Genomic DNA, 20479 nt, shown 5'->3' on the forward strand with positions numbered 1-20479 from the left:
GTTGAGATGCTCATCTCCACAATAATTGAACTTATGTCTCTGATGTTGCATTGTATTTCTACAGTTAAGACATCCAGAACAAACACTAATACAGCTGGTCTATGGCATTTTGTATTACATTTACATTAAGGCATTTGGCAGACACTTTTATCTAAAGCAACTTACATAGCATTATCCTATATATTTCACATAGGTATCTGCAATCCACTGGGATCGAACCCACAACCTTGCGTTGTTAACGCAATGCTCTTACCACTGAGCTACAGGAAAGCTTATCATCGTATACAGTGGCAAAGATCTGGTAAAATCAGCGGTTTATTAAACTGTTATGTATTATTCGTGTGATAAATGATTGACCGTGTTCCTTTTGTCTTATTGTCTGATTGCATTTAGCCATCACTTCCTGGCTGCCCTAGATAATCTGGTTAGTGTCTGATCAGACATCATTTTCATGATGCCTTTTGTCTGTACTTCATGGTTGATGTTAGATCAGCAGTCTTTTTTGTTATTGCTAACCTCAAACTTATTATCCGTGTGACAAATTATATGTATTTTGTTAAGTGAAGTAAAATGACAAAATGTAATCATCTTCTGAGAAGATCTTGATGTGAACAATTTGGAAGAACTTTTGATCTTCTCAGTTTGTCATATAGCCCACATGTATTGTTAGTTTTCGTTTGTTTGTTAGTTTTCCAATGGATAGTTACAGAAAATGTAGGGCTATTGTAGCTTGAAAATGTAAGGTATATGGAAGTGATGATTCTTTCCTGATCCAAAAGACAGAATGCAGAGGTTAATTATAGCTCTATGGCTCCATCTGGTGGTCAAACTAGAAAACGTACAAACTGTTATAGCATTGATTTGGGAATCTTTTCTTCTGAATTTTCCACTTATAATGGAAGCATATTTTCATGCAGAGCAGCTTAGAGATTAAAATATCAAGAAAGTTGGATTGTACAGTGCAAAACGATTGCTTTCAAATACATACAAACAAGAGTCCACAACTGACCGTGTGCAGTAAAATTGGTTTTGTTGAGTAAATCTGTGGCAAAGCACCCTGAGTTAGCCTCTGGTAATGCATACAATATATTCTTTTATAACCATATTTTGATGCCTCCTTTGATAGTCTGTATAAAGGTGGGGCAAAGTCACAGACAGGGTTCTGACTTCCAAGGCTTTGTCTCATTTAACATTCTTCAGTGCAGCATGAACATATTGATTGTTACAGGTATTCTGGACACTGATTGAATTGCCATTCAAGGCCACGTTTTATTCATAAAATTAATCTCTCTAACCCTTGGTTTGATTTTAATATATCACACCTGTTACTATGCAGAACTTTAGTTGGTTTTAAACTCTAAAACCTTTTTGACTTAAAGTAGTTATTTTGCTGTTGAATCTATTATACCAATGCCTTTGACATCGTTGAAACCATCAGGCTCATATAAAACAACAGAAGTGAAAAGCACTGCTGCTGTTTGCTGTAATATGTGCGGATGCTCTATGGTGTCTCTGAGTAGAGAATGAAAGGTCTGGTATAACTGGTTTACACGACGCATTAAAGGATCACTTTACAGCCGTTTCTTTGTAACGTGATAGGAACGAAAGCTCTGCTCTAGTAGGAAGTACAGTGTTCGATTTGCTCCCTGCAATTTTGACCCAGAGCGCTGCAGTTTAGTGAACACACGCCCAGTGTTTGCCGGATCAACAGCGCTAGCTTCCCAATGAATCTTTAATGACCGCTTTAGAAGTCGTAATGGCTAGTCACTAATGTCCATTAATGATTTCTGAATGCAGCTGGCCCCACCTTGATGACCTCTCGTCAGTTCCATTAGGATTTCTTTGCTGAAAACTTTGAAAACATCATCCTGCTCGCTCTGAATCATCATTCACGTTCAGCGTTTTAGCGTCTGAAAGGCTAAACATGACTTTCCCTCTTAGAAAATCAACGTCAGGTAAGGCATGGATTTTTAGGCATGTTTTAAGAAATATTTAAAATCGTAGCATCGAGACAAAGTATAAATCCTTTCGCTGTTATTAAATGTATGTCATGCATAGCTTGTTCATTTGTTTTTGTCAACTTTTCTCGGATCGCATTGTTTTGGGCGGGCGGCGGTCCTGACTGCTGTTGCTGTCCGAGGTGCTGAACAGCTCATGGCTCATGTCAAAGCTGCGCATAGTTCTCCATACCGTCTTATTATCGTCCGTTTTCTTTATTGCAGTTTTCTAATCAACTCCTCATTCTTTCGACCCTCTTTGTGTTTCTTGGCCTTTTCACTATTGTTTTTGTTTTATGGAGTATAAAAAAGTTATTTGATACTTATATATTAAAAATAATTAAAAATAACATTAAACGCTCTTAAAATGAAATGTGATGTATTAGTCAAATCACCTACATGGATTTTTTATGTGTAATAAATCACATTTTCTTATTTAGATGAATCAACAGTGACTCTAGACTCGAGTTTGTTACTGAATACAGTCTTTTCATTTTAGCTATTTCATTGCTGAATTAACAAGATGTGCCTTATTTTTCTTCGGTGACGTGAAATCTGTGTTTGGTGTCATTTGTAATCGGGTCTGATGCTTGTACGAATTGTCGAGTGCATTTGATATTTCGTTTTGAAAAGTATACATTTTTCGGTAGATGGCGCTATTGAAGAACAAGAACAACATGAGACGCTGTGAAACATTGGGGCTGTGATGTTGAGGGCATCCTATAGTCAATCAGTTAACAGTGATTGTCATAGACAGCATCAAACTCGCAATTTAGTTCAACTGCACCACATTTTTGTATTAGCACAAGAGTAATAAAATCATAATACAAATTAAAAGTAATACAAATAAAGTGCCGTTTACTAAACTGCACTTCATACTTGTCATATTGCCAACATATTGTTAAAGTTGTTAGCTGTACAAACTAATGTTTGCACGTAGTTTACGTAATGAATATTAATGCGTGTTGTTTTGAGTGATTCAGAAGAGTTGTGCTTTTGCCACATGCAGGAAACAACTACCATGGCAACCGACATCCGTCCAATCAGGACATCGCAACCGCGTTGTTTCCACGCGAGCCTTTACGTTGTGTGCAAGAATCACAAAAGTCTGAAAAATGCATTAACTGTTGAGCATTTAAGCTTGATCTTGATCATAATACTGGCAGGTATGCGCGTGTAGCCGTTACTCTCTAGCAAGGGTGCAGCGCAATTGATTCGTATCCCAGTAAAATATTGATTTCCGTTCACCGACTCACGTTCACGCGTTATGAAAATAATAAAGAATCGAGTTCTTTTGTAACCTACAGTTCATGCACATTGCACAGGTGTAATCCGGGCTCGTTTTTTGTTCCCCATCATCCGTCGCCCACCGCCCCATCTGACTGATAGACACCGTTCGACGTGAGTTGGATACCTCGAATAAACGGGAAAGGCGTGTTTTTATTCTTCTATGTGTAGTTTTCCGAAATTGACTATAACTACGATCATATTAAGAAATGGGAGCAATTCTCGATGTAGTTGTCGGGACCTTCATTACAAATGGATTAAGAAGATTAGTTAGAAACACCAACTCCATCACGCACACACCCACACACAAAGCGCGCACACGCTGGAACACACTTCTGCGCTCGCGAACAGGTGTTTGATTTACATGGCTCTGTCCTGTGTGCTGTGACCGGCTGCTTTGTGGGATGCTGCAAAACGCGTGTTCTCTGTTTGGAGGAGCATCTTTTGCGTTACTCGTCGAAATGGGCAGATGGTTTTGTAGCATTATCGAGGGACAGGCGCGGTGTATCTGAACGTAGACCCCTTTAAGGACTTTTTTCCCGAAGAAGAACAGCAACGTTCAAGAGATGCGCGTACTTTTACCCACATAATTGTGCTTGGACTTTTCAAACTATATTGCTTTACTCTTTGTGGGTGTCTATCATTTTAACTGATGAACAATGGCAGTGAATTGTGTATGAGGACTCGGATGTGAGCTTAAGTTAAAGATTTCCCTAAAGAAATCTTTTGTGGACGAGGTGAGCAAACGAATTGTGTCCGCTGAAAGTTTTCTGTGTCGCACCGTCAAACTGGCAATGGCTGCGGCGATCGCCAGCTCCCTTATACGGCAGAAGAGGCAGGCAAGGGAGCGTGAGAAATCCAACGCCTGCCGCTGCGTGAGCAGTCCAAATAAAACCAAAGGAACATGCGAGAAACCCAGTCGTCTCAGTGTTTTCTCCAGGGTCAAGCTTTTCGGCTCCAAGAAACGAAGGAGAAGACGTCCAGGTCTGACGTACCTGTGTTTTTATTACCTTGACTATTGCCATTATAACTCCATGATCTTCATCATCATTATTGCAACCAGCATATTCATAGTCTCTACTTTTTTCATTATGTTTATTGTGGTTAACAACACCTACCTTGTCAGACGGTAGCAGGCTAGTTTATTTTGAATGGCTTTGAAAATCATCCATCACGCTCTCTCACTCCATTGCGAGATCCTTTTTTTGCCAGAGTTATTCAGCAACTTTACAGCACTTTTCAGCTTGACAAAATAACAACATCAGATCATTTACTTTACAACTATATTGTATAACTTTTTTATGTAACTTTTTCAGTTTGCATACATAGTTCCCAGTCGAGATGATACTGTGACATTAACAAAAAAAGTGCTATATAGCATTCAAAGTGGTTCTTGGCCCGTAATCATATGGAGACCACTTTTAGTGCTACTGTATATAGAACCATATTTTAGTGCTTCAGTGGTTCTTCTTCTTTGGGATGACCGAGGTGCTATTGAACCGCTGAAGAACCATACAGGGGCGTAACAGGTTCTTTATACGGAAACCATGCTATATAACACCTGGGTTACCCCAAAGAACTTCCAAAGAACCACTGAAGCACCAAGATATGGTGCTATATAGCACTAGAAGTGGTTCATATGATGAAGAGCAAAGAACCGTTTTTAGTGCTATATAGCAATTTTTTTTTAGTGTAGATCATTTCCTCTCTCATACTATAGTGTGTTGAATCCCTGCAGAGATGGAGAGACAATAGAAAGCAAACTAAGCGGGTTATTGCTTGATTGCTCAGGCTTTAGACTGCAGATAACCCACAAGCTGGAAGTGTCCCTTGTGATTTAGTCACACATTTTGGGTCAAAAACAGTACAGTGGAAGATTCTGCAGCAAAATGTACCGCATGCTTTTTGCAATATTCTGAATGACACACACACTCAAACGTACCGTATGCATACAGCACAACTTTGTTTCCGTACAAGGATCACCCTGCCTCCCTCCCTAGAGCATCTTACATAATCCGTACATGACACCTAAATGAAAGTGTGGAAGTTTGAGTTGTTTGATAACATTCTCATGTTTCAGTACATGGACACAGTGATACATGGAGAAACACACGATTTGTGTGGCAGAAATATGCAAATTTCTATTTGGCATGTTGTATGCTGCGTGTTTCTTTCAATTTAATTATCTGCACAATTATTGCCAGACAGCACCATACAGTAGCTTATACACTTTCATATAAAATGGGTTATTCTGAATTGTTCATTATTGATTCATTAGTAAAATACTTGCATTACTGTCATTTAAATTAGATGTAACCTTATAACCAGACATTCTTTAATCTCCTATGATAAATGAAAGTTAATCAGTGCTAATAGTAGGATCCACCAAATCACTAAGCCCTATTAACCACATATCTGCTGATGCAATCTAGTATTTTGCAGAGAGGACCTGTTTTTGATGCTGTGTTCTATACCGTAGATACAGTAATGCAATTCAAACCCAGGTACAGAGATGTAGCGTCATGCACATATTTTGCATAAATGTATATAGGCCGTAGACTGCCAATTGCAGCTGTCAGATATTTTTTATCCGTTCTCACATGTTTTTTCCTGTTTCTGCCATTGTAGTCTGATCTCTTGTTTAGTAATGTAGACTCAAATCTGTAGACCGTGAAGAGCTCTGCTAAGCCAGAAGCTTTGAAGCCTCTTACACTGTCACTGTTGCCATGCCTTTTTAACCTGTCTCTCTCTTCACCTTCTGTCTCGCCCTCTGCAGAGCCCCAGCTGAAGGGGATTGTAACGAAGCTGTACAGTCGACAGGGCTTTCATTTGCAGCTCCAAGCAGATGGTACCATTGATGGCACCAAAGAGGAGGACAGTGGTTTCAGTAAGTATACTGGAGTCTTGCTCCACATTTCTGATTTAGGTTCCCAAATGTCCACATGTGCACCACGTCATCGGTGTCAAAATTGAAAAAAGGGGAAGATCAGTTGAACGACAGCTGTTGTTGTTATTGTTTGTTACACTTCTGCCTTATACAGTAAAAAGCTAACAGTTAATAGTTAAACATACTGTTTTCATGTCAGTAATTGTATCTTAGCCTTTATTTTACTATAAAAGTAAAGTCTAAGCTTCCATTAAAATATACATTTTTGTCTCCTTAAAATATATTTAGTTCACCCAAAAATACAAATTCTTTCATCATTTACTCACCCTGTTTATCCTGTATATGACAAATTCTTCTGTGGAACACAAAAGAAGAGATTTTGAAAAACTTTAAAAAAGCAAAAAGGGACTTGAGGCTGTTTCTAATTTCCCATCATGTCTACAATTTGCCTTCAGTAGCAAATACAGTATATTTTTGCAATGTTACAGACTTTCCTAGCTTATTCTTAAATGATATTGTATATAAAATTCAAGGAATGGATGTAAATCTTCTATGTTGCTCATACTGTATGCCACACTTTTTGTGTTGTAACTAACTCTATTAACTTTATTTATGCATGTAAACATTCCTCAGACAAAATGTAAAATTCTCTCGTCTGCTAAATTAACAAACGAACATGTTATTGCATAATTCTAGACAACTTGACTTTAGTTTTCATATTTTAATACATTTTGGCATATTACTCCAAAAATGGCAAGCGGCACACGAAGAACAAGAGAACTCTTTTCAAACAAAACCTGACCGAAAACTATTTTGTGTCATTAGCTTTTGAAGTCATCTTGCTATGAATGATTTAGTCTGTAGGCAAGTGTGGGTTCACCCAGTCAGTGTCTGAGCTTGACTGTGTCTATGAGTGGGGATAGAGCCGGCTGGCTGGTTGGCAGGGCTCTAATTTAATATGTGCTATATCTCACTGTTGCTGAGTGCCTGTGGCATTCTGAGGCCTGTAAATGAGCTTGACTATTCAATTAGTCATTGGGCGAAGATGATGCTTTTATCAAATAAATGAACATGATCTTTGAGCTGAACATGATGGGATCATCATTTGGAATTTGAGTCACTCATGTCTCTAAATCCAGGATAGGGACATCAGACAATCTCATTAAGATAATCAAATTTATGTAACCAATGCATGTACTGTAGACAATTATTAATAAAAATCTAGAATTTGTGACTCTCTGATAATTCGCCACTGCCTCTCTTATTGTTGCCTTGTTTATTTTCCTATTTTGTTACCTTGTCACATTCCTTCTCTGCGTGATTGACTGCAAGGCTGAATTGGTTATATAGGAGGGAGGTTACATAATGGCTGACCTGCTTTTCCCACCTCACTCCCTTATTTTGTTGAGAGAATGAGAAGCTGTTGCCGGAGAGGAGAAGTAGGAAAAGAGGGAGCTTCTATCTCTCACACTACAAAAATAGAATTGTTAGGAGCATGGTGCCCTTGTCTCCATAGCGACGGCAGTGCAGTCCTCTTGGCTCTCCTCCTGGTTTTGTGTGTGTGTTAGGGATGAGGGTCTGCACTCTTTACTCTCTAGATGTTTGTGGCTTATCTCATCAGTGTTAGTGCACATTAAATGCTGCTCACTTCACTTGTGATTGTGTGCTGATGTGCATAGTTACAGCATGTTGCATTATATCAATGACTACATTTACGTGCATCCTCATAATGCGATTATAAAAGGATTTTGGCAATACTGTGTTTACCCTTTACCTCATGTAAACGCAATCATTCGAATAATGTGATTAAGCTCATATAATCGCAGTAAGCATTATCGAAGTAACATATGTGGTGTACGCCGGTTTCAAATTCGCATCTCAAATTAAGATCGTTTTGATGAGGTACGGGAGCTTTCTGACTCCCGACCATAGAAAGTAACGCAACTGACTTTCAATGCGCAGAATTGCATTGCGTTGCCAAGATGAAGGGATGTCCTAGGCTTGTCGAACGACTTGAGGGTGAGTAGGGCTAATTCATGGCAGAGTTCCCCTTTAACTGATAGATTTATATTAATATTTAGTCTAGTGTTTATTTATATAAAGTGATACAATACAGATGCTTGAATCACTTAGGTATTGATTTCATTTATACCCCCCCTCTCAATGTCTAAAGACTTTACAGACAAATCTTTCAATGCAAAAATCTATAATTGATTAAATTTTATTGTTTTGCTCATTCTGGGCAGTAAATGTCAGGTGTGCCTGCTCTATTGGATTATGTCTCCTTGCACAGAGTTTTAGAGCCTAATTCAATTCCTAATCAATGTGGCTTGGCAGGAGGCCTTTTCTCCGTCAACATCAGGTTTTATCTTTGCTAACTCGTCCTCCATCTATAAAGCGGTCTGATGTGTTTTTCACTCACAGTCTTTGTCTTTTCTTCAAATCTTAAACGTCCAAATACATTAAACCAAAAGTCTACCATCAAAACGAAATGCAACCTTAAGTAGAACATTTGAGAACATTTAGCCATTATTGAATACAATGGTTTGTATTTATGTATTCCCATTCCTTGTCCAGCTCGGCAGATAGAGTATGGAATTCGTAACATGCATGGGTTTGATACTAAGATAATTAATGTACAGTACAAATACATTTAAAGAGATACTCCACCCAAAAATCTAAATCCTGTCTTGAATCTCACCCCCCACAAGGGAAGATACAGTTTTTAGAAAAATGTTAGCAACTGGCATTTTTGGGTGAACCTAAATGCTCTTTCAAAAGCATACATTTACATTTATGCATTTTGGAACACGCTTTTATCCAAGTGCATTCAAGCTGTACATTTGATCAGCTAAATTCAAAACCACAACCCTTGGTGCTTGCTAAAACAATGCTCTACCAGTCGAGCAAAGGGAACACTAAATACATAAATGTGACATTAGAGCACAGATTATTTTTGTAAAAGCCAAAAATACATTGTATGGGTCAAAATTATAGATTTATCTTTTATTCCAAAAATCATTAGGATATTAAGTAAACATAAAATCAGAGGCACCAACTTCAAGGGCAATTTTGCAATATCTCTATTTTTTGCACCCTCGGATCCAGAATTCTAAATGGTTGTATCTCCGGCAGATATTTTCCTATCCTAAAAACCCATACACCATCTTTCAATATACTACGTATAGAAATCAGTGTATAGAAGGTGAATGTGTATTGCACACTGTTGTAATGGCACATGTGTAAATGTTTAGAAATAAAGCTTCATGACTTAAAGAACATATACAGGCTGCATCGTTAGTCTTCTGATCTGCTTTGTACGCTACTGTAATGGAAAAAATGATTCGTAACTCACTCTTAATCTAATAAAACGGGAAAATTCTCGACTTTAAATAACTAACCATTATGATGCTCAAGACATTTATGTTGTAAGAATGTACTGTGAGACTTAAGATATAAAACGTGGTAAGTTGCTATCATTAATATGTGAAAACGTCCTATTAATTTATACCAACATGGCGGGCGGAGTAGCTTCAGTGTAATGACATCACGAGCAATCCAGTCATTTATTTAGATCAGTGGTGCCGCCACATGCGTGTGTATGCCATTTAAACAGAGATATAAAAAAGTGTTGTATTACTAACATAAATATAAACTACCTGCATTTTGTGCCTTAAAACCTTTAATATCAGCTCTGAGTCGGTTATCTTATTCATTGACAGTAGGACGAGGCAGACTTTAGTGTAAAATAGTAATGCTGTCACTGAACAAGAAATACATTCCTACCATTATTAATGGGCTATTATTTATGTTCTCTCTGGAGAGTCCTCGGTCAATTCTATTGTATGAGAAAATATTAACATTGTAATAAATATCTTATTTAGTGCTTCGTGAAAAGAAAACATAAGTGTGACATTAGAGTGAACTTGTGAGTGAAGTTAGAGTGAAGTGTGACATTTGTACTTTTTATAATCACATATGATAACGTTATGTAAAGGCTGTGTCAAAAACCTCTAAAAAAAGAAACAGCGTTCACTTTAAAAGTTCGTTTCGTTCTTGTTTTTATAATCAAGCAAAGTTACATAACCAGAGAAATGGCTCACGCTTTTTTCTATCAAGAAGCTTGTGCTTTTTTTCCAAAGCTTATGTTTCTCAGATACTCTCTGAGTCAGGGCTGGTTGGCTGGCTGCTTCACTCTCATACTGGCAGAAAGAGGCTGTGTGGATGGGAGAGATTGTCAGCTTTATGGCTTTGGCTACGTGGTGACAGGGGGACAAAGGTGTGAGGCGAGTTGGCACAGCCAGTGGTACCAAGCAGACAGAGCCCCGCACAACTCACTAACTCTGTTCAATAGAGAGAGAGAACGTGTGAAAGAGACGGAGAAAAGAGTGTGAAACAGACAGAGAGAGAGAGTGTGTGAAAGAAAGAGGAACTACGTTTAGAGGCGGCAGTACTAAAACAGAGTTTAAACACTATTTGAAGGGAGGTGAATTCTGCACCATATAGATACACACAAATACAAGTAAATAAGATTAATTGGCCCTTAAATTTTCTGTACAATATATACTTGTAAATATGTCTGTGCCAGAGTTGAGGATGAAACAAACAATTTCAATGAAGAAATAAAGGCAAAAAGTTCAAGAGGACATTTCACCAGTATAGTATTCGAAAAACATTTTTAATATAATTTAATATTCTCCACTCCAAATTATTACACTGATGTAAGTAAAGCCACATGAGTGAGGACAAAAATAATACCACCCACACATATATACACTACATCTGTCATCCAATCAATTTTCGGTTATATTAAAGCTAGATTATTTTACACTAAATATGAAGTTTTCCCTGAAAATACAGTATATAAATGATTCATGTTAGGCCGTAATTTTCTGATTCTGGCAAGATGATACGAGTGAGAAACATAAACAGGCCTTCAAGCTGCTTTCATTTGTCATGAGCGTTGCCAAAATAGTCACATCCCACTCAATTATACTTCCCATCAAACTGATCACTGCAAATGAACTCTACGCAAGCTCAGAGCCGTATTTACCCTTTCTTTGCATGAATTATCACAACCTGAAGTAAGTCTTTTTTATTTCTTTTAGGGCATGAAAAACATTTGAACTTTTTTTTACACATAGTTATTTTACACTGTAGTGGTTGATGTGTGGTGTTGATGTGCAAATGCCATCAAAACCATAATTACACATTTAAATGATTTATTGAATACTTGTTTTATTTAGTTTAGTTACATTTAGTTAGTTTCTATACAGTATATGGTTATTTATTTTTGTTTATACTTATAATTTTAGTGCATTATTTCAGTTTATTTCAGAGGCAACATTTGAATTTTGTCCAATAATTTAAGTCCAATATTTTATTTGAATTCAATAAACGGAAACATTTTCAGAGTTTCATTTTTAGTGAGCTGAAATAACCTTGCTATCTCCGTCATGTCCTCTTAAGTGTGAAAGGGTAAGACATGTATCACACATTTAAGGCAATGTGACTGACTTTCTTTTTGTTTTCCTCACAGCCACGTTCAACCTCATCCCAGTGGGTCTGCGGGTGGTGGCCATCCAGGGGATTCAGACCAAACTTTATCTGGCCATGAACAGCGAGGGCTACCTTTATACATCAGTAAGTAACAGCAATTTACACCGAAAGACATTCATGTATGTGTGTTTCATCTATTCGGCTGTTTTGAAATCACACCATGTCATTTCTGTCCAGACAAACATAATTAACACACACACCACGAGCACAACATGGGATTGCACGCACGCATGCCCTCTGCCCAAATCATGATATCAGATGCTCTGCATGACAAAACCTTAATGGTCACAGTGCATTCATGATCTGAACATCTTACTTCGAAAATGACGCCTCAAACCCAAGAGCATCCCACTATATCACAGACATTTCAGAGATTTATCCACAGAAACAGCTGATGATGCCTCTGTGAGTTACTCGCACACCCTCTCTCCATATGGCGTGCTGTCAGAAAATGAGTTAAGTTACAGCTGTGATTGCATTTCCAGACAAATCTCACAACAAGATGTTGTCATAACCTCATCGTTAGATTGTGCACAGCTATGCTCCTTAAGTGACATGATAACAGGGTGGATGGTGCAGAGATGTTTGTTTGCAGGCTGTGGTTGGGCCGCCCTTTGCCCCTCTCACCCCCTCACGGTCCTGACCTTCCGCCTTCCTGTACCAAACGAAATGGTGGCGCTCTTGCACTCGTCTTGGTTACTATGGTGATGCAGGCAATCCAGTATGTGGGTTGAGCAAATGCACACCATTCCCAATCATTTTGTTCAGCTTCGGCAACAAAAAGATAAGACTCTCATTTTTTGCAATATGTTTGTACATGCTGTAAATTGTAAGTATTATGAATAAGGAGTGTGTTCTGTTGACAGACTAACCGCCAGATCAGTCTTTCATATTTGTTAGTTGAGTAAAAGTGCGTAATTGTCATTTTGACACGGTTTGAACTTGGATTGAGGCATTCTGCTGTCAAATGTTTTTGCACAGTGACTGACCACTAAACACAAAATTTTACCTTTGTCCTTGGAAACCATTGTCCTACACTGTTGCTAATTTCATGCTCCTTTTATCGCTCTGCAGTCTCTTTCTGTTCTGGTAGTACTTGGTGACTTACAGTGACTTTATTGAATTATTTTGTAAGCAGCTGTGTAATAAGCAGGGTAATGTACAGCACGATTACTGCATGAGCAAACTAACCCCCTTCAGGGTAATGCACGGCCTGAATACAGAGTGTTTCTGTGATCATGACCAGCTGACTGTGTTGTAGTGCCATGCAATAAATGCTTTCTTTCAAATAGCAGGATTAGATGATATATGCAGCTGTGCCGCATGCATAAAAAATGAGTAGTATTGAAAAGCAGCAGCATTAAGACACATAAAACCTATGAAATGTGCTGAACGAACAACTTGCTCTTCAACACTGATTGACTGCACACATGAATAATGCAGCAACCTATGTGCCAAACTCCTGCTGCAACACAAATGTCAGAATTTCACGTGGTTGACATGGAGAATGTGGGCGCAAACAAGCACACGTTAATCCTAAATTAAGCACACACACTCAGTCTTAAGTCTGATGGAGATCTCCTCATAAATAACTATGGAATGATGGGAAAGGAGATTGTGTGTTATCAAACTTATGTTTGAGGATAAACAGCTTGCAAGATGAAGGAATAGTTTATGTGTGCAGTTAGGTAATCCTTACTGTATTCTGGGAGACTACTGTCAGTCACGGGAGACAAGTGAAAGACAAACAAGACAGCAAGATGCTATAATAAGCAACTTTTATGAAATATTTTTTAGAGATCTGATGATCTGCAAATAAACTCTTTAATTCCAGATCAAGCTGTAATACATCTTGAAAGATTTATTGTAGGGTCACTAGTTATGTAATGATAACAATGTGCTTTGTGTCAAATATTTAGCTGAACACCTGAGCCCATGAAGAATGTTTTTATGTACATTTAAATTGGTATGAATAAAATTTCATACAATTTCCAAAAATCGATGGAAATCGATTTGTTGGAAACCAAAAAGCCCACGCTTCTTTAACGCACACACATAACACACATACATTACAGGTCTAAAGTTTGGGATCACTTGATCCGAATGTTTCTTGTGGTCTTAAAAATCCTTTAATTTAAAGGTGTGTGTTTCAAATGTTTGAAATTACCTTTCTAGACAAAAAATATTATGAAGATTCCTTCAATATTGTTTAAAATGCTTCCCAGGTTGAGACCTTAGGAAGCTGGATGATAATGTACGATTTAGCAAATTCAGTGAAAAGGTTTGAAGATGTTCCCACAGTTACAATTGTGTTATTCCATGGTTTGGTTGGATTTACAATTTTTCTGAAAATATTTGATCGTAAACATTTGACTGTCAATGTCGTTAAAAAAACAAGACCAGGACCAAAGTTTAGTGAGATTTCCGACAGGATCCCACCATTCCATTACAATAGCAATGGAAAACACACACACACTTGCTCACCAGCAGTTCTCTGTTCCCACTCAGTGACTTTAATAATGTGTGCCTCTGCCTCTGCGTCTGTAATTATAACATATGTGCTGCAGCGCTCATTAAATTAAACCTCTGTTCTCCCCAACAGTAACACAGTGTTACCGTATGGCATCTTAGTTGACGGTGGAAGGAAGCTATATTTAACTGTTACTCTGACTGACAACAGCGAGGTTCCCTGGGTCTTAATATTTGTTTCACACTGTAAACGTACACACAGGCATATGAGCACCCATTTCACTTCATAAGCTCCTTTTTCAATATATCGCCATAATATGTGAATAAAAAGCATTTTAGATGGAGATTTTTGTATGAACAGAGAATGTGTCAGTGTTATGAAGAACAACGTATCTCGTAATGAAACAATCCATTGCTTACTGTCGTGAAGAGCATTCAGGTAGTGTAAGTGGATGACAATCATGAGTGAAGGATGCTGTTCAGATTTGGCTGTACGTGCACGTGGTGAGAGTGTTTGTACGTCTGTATGTGTCCGTAGTCAGCGTAAACTGCATTCTGAAATGTTTTCATGTTGTCTGCGTGTGTGATTCAGGGGTCTCTGGTCCCCTTTATTGGCTCTTTTTGTTCGCTGCTACAGAGTCGCACGCTGCCTGTGTATCAAGGCACAGCCAGCCAATCACAGCGCAGTGATGTCGAGAGTTCCCCAATCAATGAAACGTAGACAGTAAATGATGTTGGTAGCTCGTAACTGTATTTCTGTTCGGGGACTTTTGCTTGTCGTTTCCTTAATTGATAATTTAGCTTTCTTGTACTTAATTTTAGTAGTTTTGTCACTTTCTTTTCTCTGTCGTCATAAATGCACTGTATAATATTTATAATATATCTCATTGAGTTTTTTTCTTATCTGTTCAAATCATTTTATCTGCTTAAATAAGCAAGAACAGTGAGTGCACTACATCAATCTGCAATCTGTTTATCTGTGTTTGCGCCAAGAAATGTAGAATAAATGCATGACTAAGTCCATGCATTCATCTGTCAGTCTGACAAAGAGTGGGGAGTCAATTGAATATATTTTCGGGGCTCTTCTCGGCATGATCTCTTTTTATCAACAAGTCCAGCTAATATGCAACGCCATGTGCCTTAGAATAACAATACTTTGTGTGTGCGTATGTGCTAAATAATAATACCTGGTGATTTGATCTGTGAACACAACATGTTAAAACAACCATGGGGAAAGGAATAATTGAATCACATATTACAAATGAAGAGCAGATCGTGTAACTGTGAGTGCACATTGGCGCATGCAGAATGAAGGCGACGTGCGGGCTGTCCCGTGAGCAGCTCTGTGGGTGTATTTGAAGTTGAAAATCAGTTTAGTGGTGGGTCATTAGAGGCAGGCAGAGACAGGCACATCAATATTAGAACCCCGCAGAGTGCACAGACACTGTAGCTTACTGCAGAGCCATAGCCGACAGTCTACAGTACAGCGCGAACATATGGGCATTATAGTTTCTGTGCATCATTCTTTTTCAAATATGTGCTGTTTGTGAATGGGCAAAAAAACTGAATTTAGCAAGCGAAAATGCTTAATATACTCTAGTTAATATTATTTCTTGGCTAACAATATTGTTTTCTTGGCTATAAGCTTATGTACATACACATTTTAAACGGATTTCGCATGTCCAAATAAAAATTTTATTTGGTGGATAAAGGTCAAGTCAGTAATATCTAGCGGCAAGGTTGTGAATTGCGACCAACTGCTCAATCCACCCCTCCTGTCCCTTTCGAAACACTACGATGGCTGACAGAACACAGCGAATTATGCAAGGGGACCCACAGTGTATGTGGATAGAAATACCTCATTATAAGGTAATAAAAAACATAACGCTCCATTGTGTACGCTCTTTATTCATCTGAAGGCTATGTATATTATATTCAATAGATCAACCTAAAAATTACACAATGGACCTATAAAATATACATTTCTATAAAAAATTTCGTGAAATGAGTGTAAGCTCCATATTCTTACATTTAAATGTTACTTATGGATTTTGCCGTTATACATACGGTTTTACCTTTTATACATTTACATTCGGTCATTTAGCAGACGCTTTTATCCAAACCGACTTACAAAGAGTTCAGGGCGCGATAAGCGATATGTCATAAAAGAGCAATAATACCTTAGGTGCTAATACAAAGTTACTAGTTTCAGGCAGGCATCTCAAGGCAGGCAGTCTCAAATGCGGGGAAAAAACTCAGTTTTATCGAGACAACAATAAAAGGAATATCTCGCAGTCAACAAGTCCACTCCCCAGGCACCTCTGGCAAAACGACAACCGGCGGGAGATGAAGAGCTCACGGGAAAGAGTGCTGGATCCCTCCTCGAGAACTTTAACCATAAAGGGAGAATGTGAAACGGGGAGAATCCGTGACCTGTCAAAAACTGGACCGGACGAGTTGATCACTCGGTGGAGAGATGGCTGGGTGAAGGGAGCTGAGTGGTCCTGGACGGCACCCGGAACTAAGGAGGCACACAAGAGAGCAGATAGAACGTGGCTTGGAACAATTAATCACAGAAAAAATTTACTAAGGTAAACTGCTGATGAGAGTTAACTGGGAACTAGGGACAATAACTAGATATCAGAGACTAGCAATATTTTTACAAAGACTGCGGTAGTCAGGAGACCGGCTGTGCCATACACAGGCTAACATACAAATAGACTGTACAAAGGACTGTAGAACAGAAGGGAATATAAAGTGAAGGAAACCAAAACCCAAACAAGAAACAGGAGGGGAGAGAGAGAGAGAGAAGACACCGAGTAGAGCAGGTGAAAGTCGACTGGAGTGGAGAGAGAAGAGACACTGATTAGAACAGGTGAGAAGACTGAAACAATAATGAGGAGACAACAGGTTACCGAGGAGCAGGGCTCACACCACAATAACAAGACTGTAACCACACCATTGTTATCAAAGAAACAAGACAGCAACATAAGGAGGAAAAAAAAACACTAGACAGGAACCCTGACAAATGATTACAAAATAAAGTTCAGGAAATTAATGTTGAGAGTTTTAGCTTTCAAATGATAAGTATTTTTTGTTGATCGAATATTAATGTAAATCAAAGTTAATAAAAAACGCTCTTCAACAACTAGACAATGTTATTTATACATATTTATATATTATTTATGACATAGAATAGTGTATCATCTTATAAATGTAAATAGTATACATGTATTTAGTTTTGCTTTATATTTAAAATTATTTATTATAAATCAAATATTTAACAAAACAGTCCTTAGGTTGTCTTTTCTTGTCGCAGCATGGCAGTTCAGTGATTTCAGACATCTTAAGATTCGATTAAATTAAGTGGGTGGTTGAGACAAGGGAAGGATAGAGTGCAGGTTCAGAGAGCTCTCATGAAGCTGTGTTCTAGAGGCCCCAGCTGACTTCTAAGGGGGCCTCAGGATGACTAAAATTAGGCAAAGCATTGAAACACATCTAAACAAAAAAAAACTATAAATTTGGCCATTTTTATAATGAAAACATGTTTTTCTAGTTAATGAAAAGCTCTAAAATGTTTTATATGGTAAAAAATATGAGTTTTTGTGAATGGCAGCAGGGACTTCGAATATTGTTGAAAACAGTGGGGGGCCTCGGAAGTCAAAAAGGTTGAGAACCCCTCTTCTAGAGAGCAGGACGAACCATTGAGTGGAAAAGATTCTGTCAGCTTTCCCATTTAGTTCCTATCCATAAATGAAATTGGAGTTGGTGAGAGGGAGAAAGAGAGAGTGGATAAAGTAATGAGATAGATGGAATGGGAAATGATGGGGAAGTGGAGATTTATATCGAGACCATGAGAGGGAAAGTCAGAGGTTGAAAAAGATAATAAAAGAAGATCTGGTAGAGGAAGATTTACGAGAGAGAAACACAATAGGGAAGAAGGCAGAAAAGGAAAAATTAGGGTATACAGTATATCGGCTTGGGGGGGGGGGGGCTCGGCTGATTGGAGGGAAAGTATTTCCTGCTCTCTACGTCCCCTAAACAGTCCATATGAAAGTCATATGAAACGATGCTATCTATTGCAGCAATATAAACACATGCACAATGATGGTTCTCCATCAGGGAGGGGAAGCCCTTTGGGAGGAAGAAGAGGATGATGGGAGGGGCAATGTGGGATTTCCCCTGGAAAAGATATCAGATACGAGCCAGTGAGCTAGCTGGCAAGAGCGTGACTGCAGATTCCTGATATAATTAAACTTGGAGATGGAATCAGTTCCAACAAATCATTCCAACACCTCAGTGTCTGCTCTACACAGCCATTAGCTATTAAAACTCAATCTGTTTTACATCACAATCATCTCACCTGACCACGAAGCTTTGTTTCCCTGAGTGTGCCTATTTTGCAAAGAAAAATAATACACAGAACATTGCTGCACAAACAGTGTGTATAAAAAACAACACACATCTAGGATGAATCACAGGGCACTTCATTGTTCAAAAAGACTGCTAGTAGAAACAACTGTCTACACGGTGGCATGTAAATGGCTGGCAAGTCACTGTTCTCATCACTAGTGTAAATGTATGCGTGGTAATTTGGTAAAACCGCCTCTGTTCAAGGCAGAAGGTGCCACGATCTGCAGTATCTCCACGTAGATAACTCTTCCCCGGCATTTTATATGATACCACTGCTTGCTGCAATTTTCATCAGTCTTGGTGATAATATTATACAGACAATTAGGAAAATGTGTTTGCCATTTATACACAGCGCTCATCTAACACGCGCCATCTGGAAGCCGTATTGCAGTTTGAGATGTAACAGCATTGTTCTCTTTCACTGTGGCCACAGCGGTATGACACAATAGACAAGTGAATTTTTTTGTGGCCGATCTCATGGTGTTTTTTGTCTTGGTCTGTTGTAAGTCCCTTTTGTCTGTTCTGTGGCACATTGTTTCACATTGTCATCGCAACTGTTGGGACCCGCAGTAGCACACCAGAGCAGTACAAGGACAGACAAAACAGAAATGCCTGCGAAATAAAACCTCACTTCTCACTAAACCGTTATAATCTGTTAAAGGTAATGTGTGTCATTTTTTGGAGGAGCTATTGACAGAAATTCAATATAATATACATAACTATGTCTTCAGAGTTGTATAAAGACCTTAATATAATGAAGCATTTTGTTTTATTCCCTTAGAATGAGCTATTTCTATCTACATACACCGCAGGTCCCCTTGCATGGAATTCACCATGTTGTATATACAGTGGCCCTTAAAGGACAAACTGCTCTACAGAGCGTGTAGCGTGAATGCGTTATCTTCTTCTGTAAAGAAGCAAAGCACGACGATTTCTTAGTTCTGTGTCAGCCATCATATAGCTTTGAAAGGGGGGGGGCGGAGTGAGCCAGTGTTTCCACTTCCCAACCTCACCGCTTGAAAAACCAATTTGAACATATTTGATGTGGAATAGGCACGTATTTCAAGAGGGATTTTGGACAAAGATTTGGAGGTCAGTACTGAAACAGGTTTGTTTTCATGAGCAGTTTTGTTTTCACGATTTATTTCCTGTTATTGTAGCATTAACAAGAGAACATGATTCATGATCATTGAAATCAGTTCTGCCAACTCATTGTTCAGTCACCAACCCTGTAAAGCATCCTATTAGCCTTATGAATTTAGCAGTTGCCAAGTGACACACGTCATGCCCTCACACTCTCAACACCCTGCTCTTTTGTTTTTGTTTATGCTTTTAATAGTCATCATTCATTATTTCCAGTAAGATAGTCTTTAGTACAGCGTTTCTGAGAGTGCCTCTGCGTAATGCATTTGTGATTCAATAGGCTGTAATTATTATGACCTTCAGTTGAGACATAAGCACTGTTTTTGGCAACAGGATAGCTGTATAAATCGCATAATGTTTACTCCATGGCAATCTTCTAAAGCTGAGCAGATCAGAAGAGATGTCCAAGAGAAAATGTTGTCTTCTGACTGGAACAGAATGGATGGATGAAATGAGATGCTGCCTTTCTATGAGTTCTCACACTGTGGACGCCTCGTATTGGTGTCTCGGCCAAAATAATCATAGCTGACTGAAGTTGTGTCGGCCCATCTTGTGTAAATCGATTTCAGTGATGTTTATCGTGGCTGAAGGATCAATCGAAGACTCGTCCCTGGTTTTGGGGATCTCAAAGATTAAACTCTCCTGTTGAGTTGACCACAGCAGACCCTCAAAGTGGCTTTCGACGCTGTCTGTTTCCTGAACTCTCTGGGTGTTTACAAGATGT

General features: G+C 38.6%; 1 protein-coding gene across 3 annotated transcripts in view; it reads left to right on the top strand.

Annotated features, from left to right (window-relative positions):
- The window catches only part of fgf13a (fibroblast growth factor 13a), a 79934-nt gene that overhangs the window by 52362 nt on the left and 7093 nt on the right, over positions 1 to 20479 (top strand). Inside the window, exons 1-3 of one of the 3 annotated variants that reach the window (XM_079479352.1) lie at positions 1662 to 1955; positions 6061 to 6171; positions 11711 to 11814. In XM_079479352.1, coding sequence (XP_079335478.1) covers positions 1925 to 1955; positions 6061 to 6171; positions 11711 to 11814 — 246 coding nt within the window. In that variant the 5' untranslated portion in view covers positions 1662 to 1924. Of the gene's footprint in view, positions 1 to 1661; positions 1956 to 4072; positions 4269 to 6060; positions 6172 to 11710; positions 11815 to 20479 lie in introns of those variants that run through there. The other 2 variants (XM_079479353.1, XM_079479351.1) reach the window with 2 other exon arrangements.

This window comes from Barbatula barbatula (assembly GCF_947034865.1).
Source record: "Barbatula barbatula genome assembly, chromosome: 18".
NCBI lineage: Eukaryota > Metazoa > Chordata > Actinopteri > Cypriniformes > Nemacheilidae > Barbatula > Barbatula barbatula.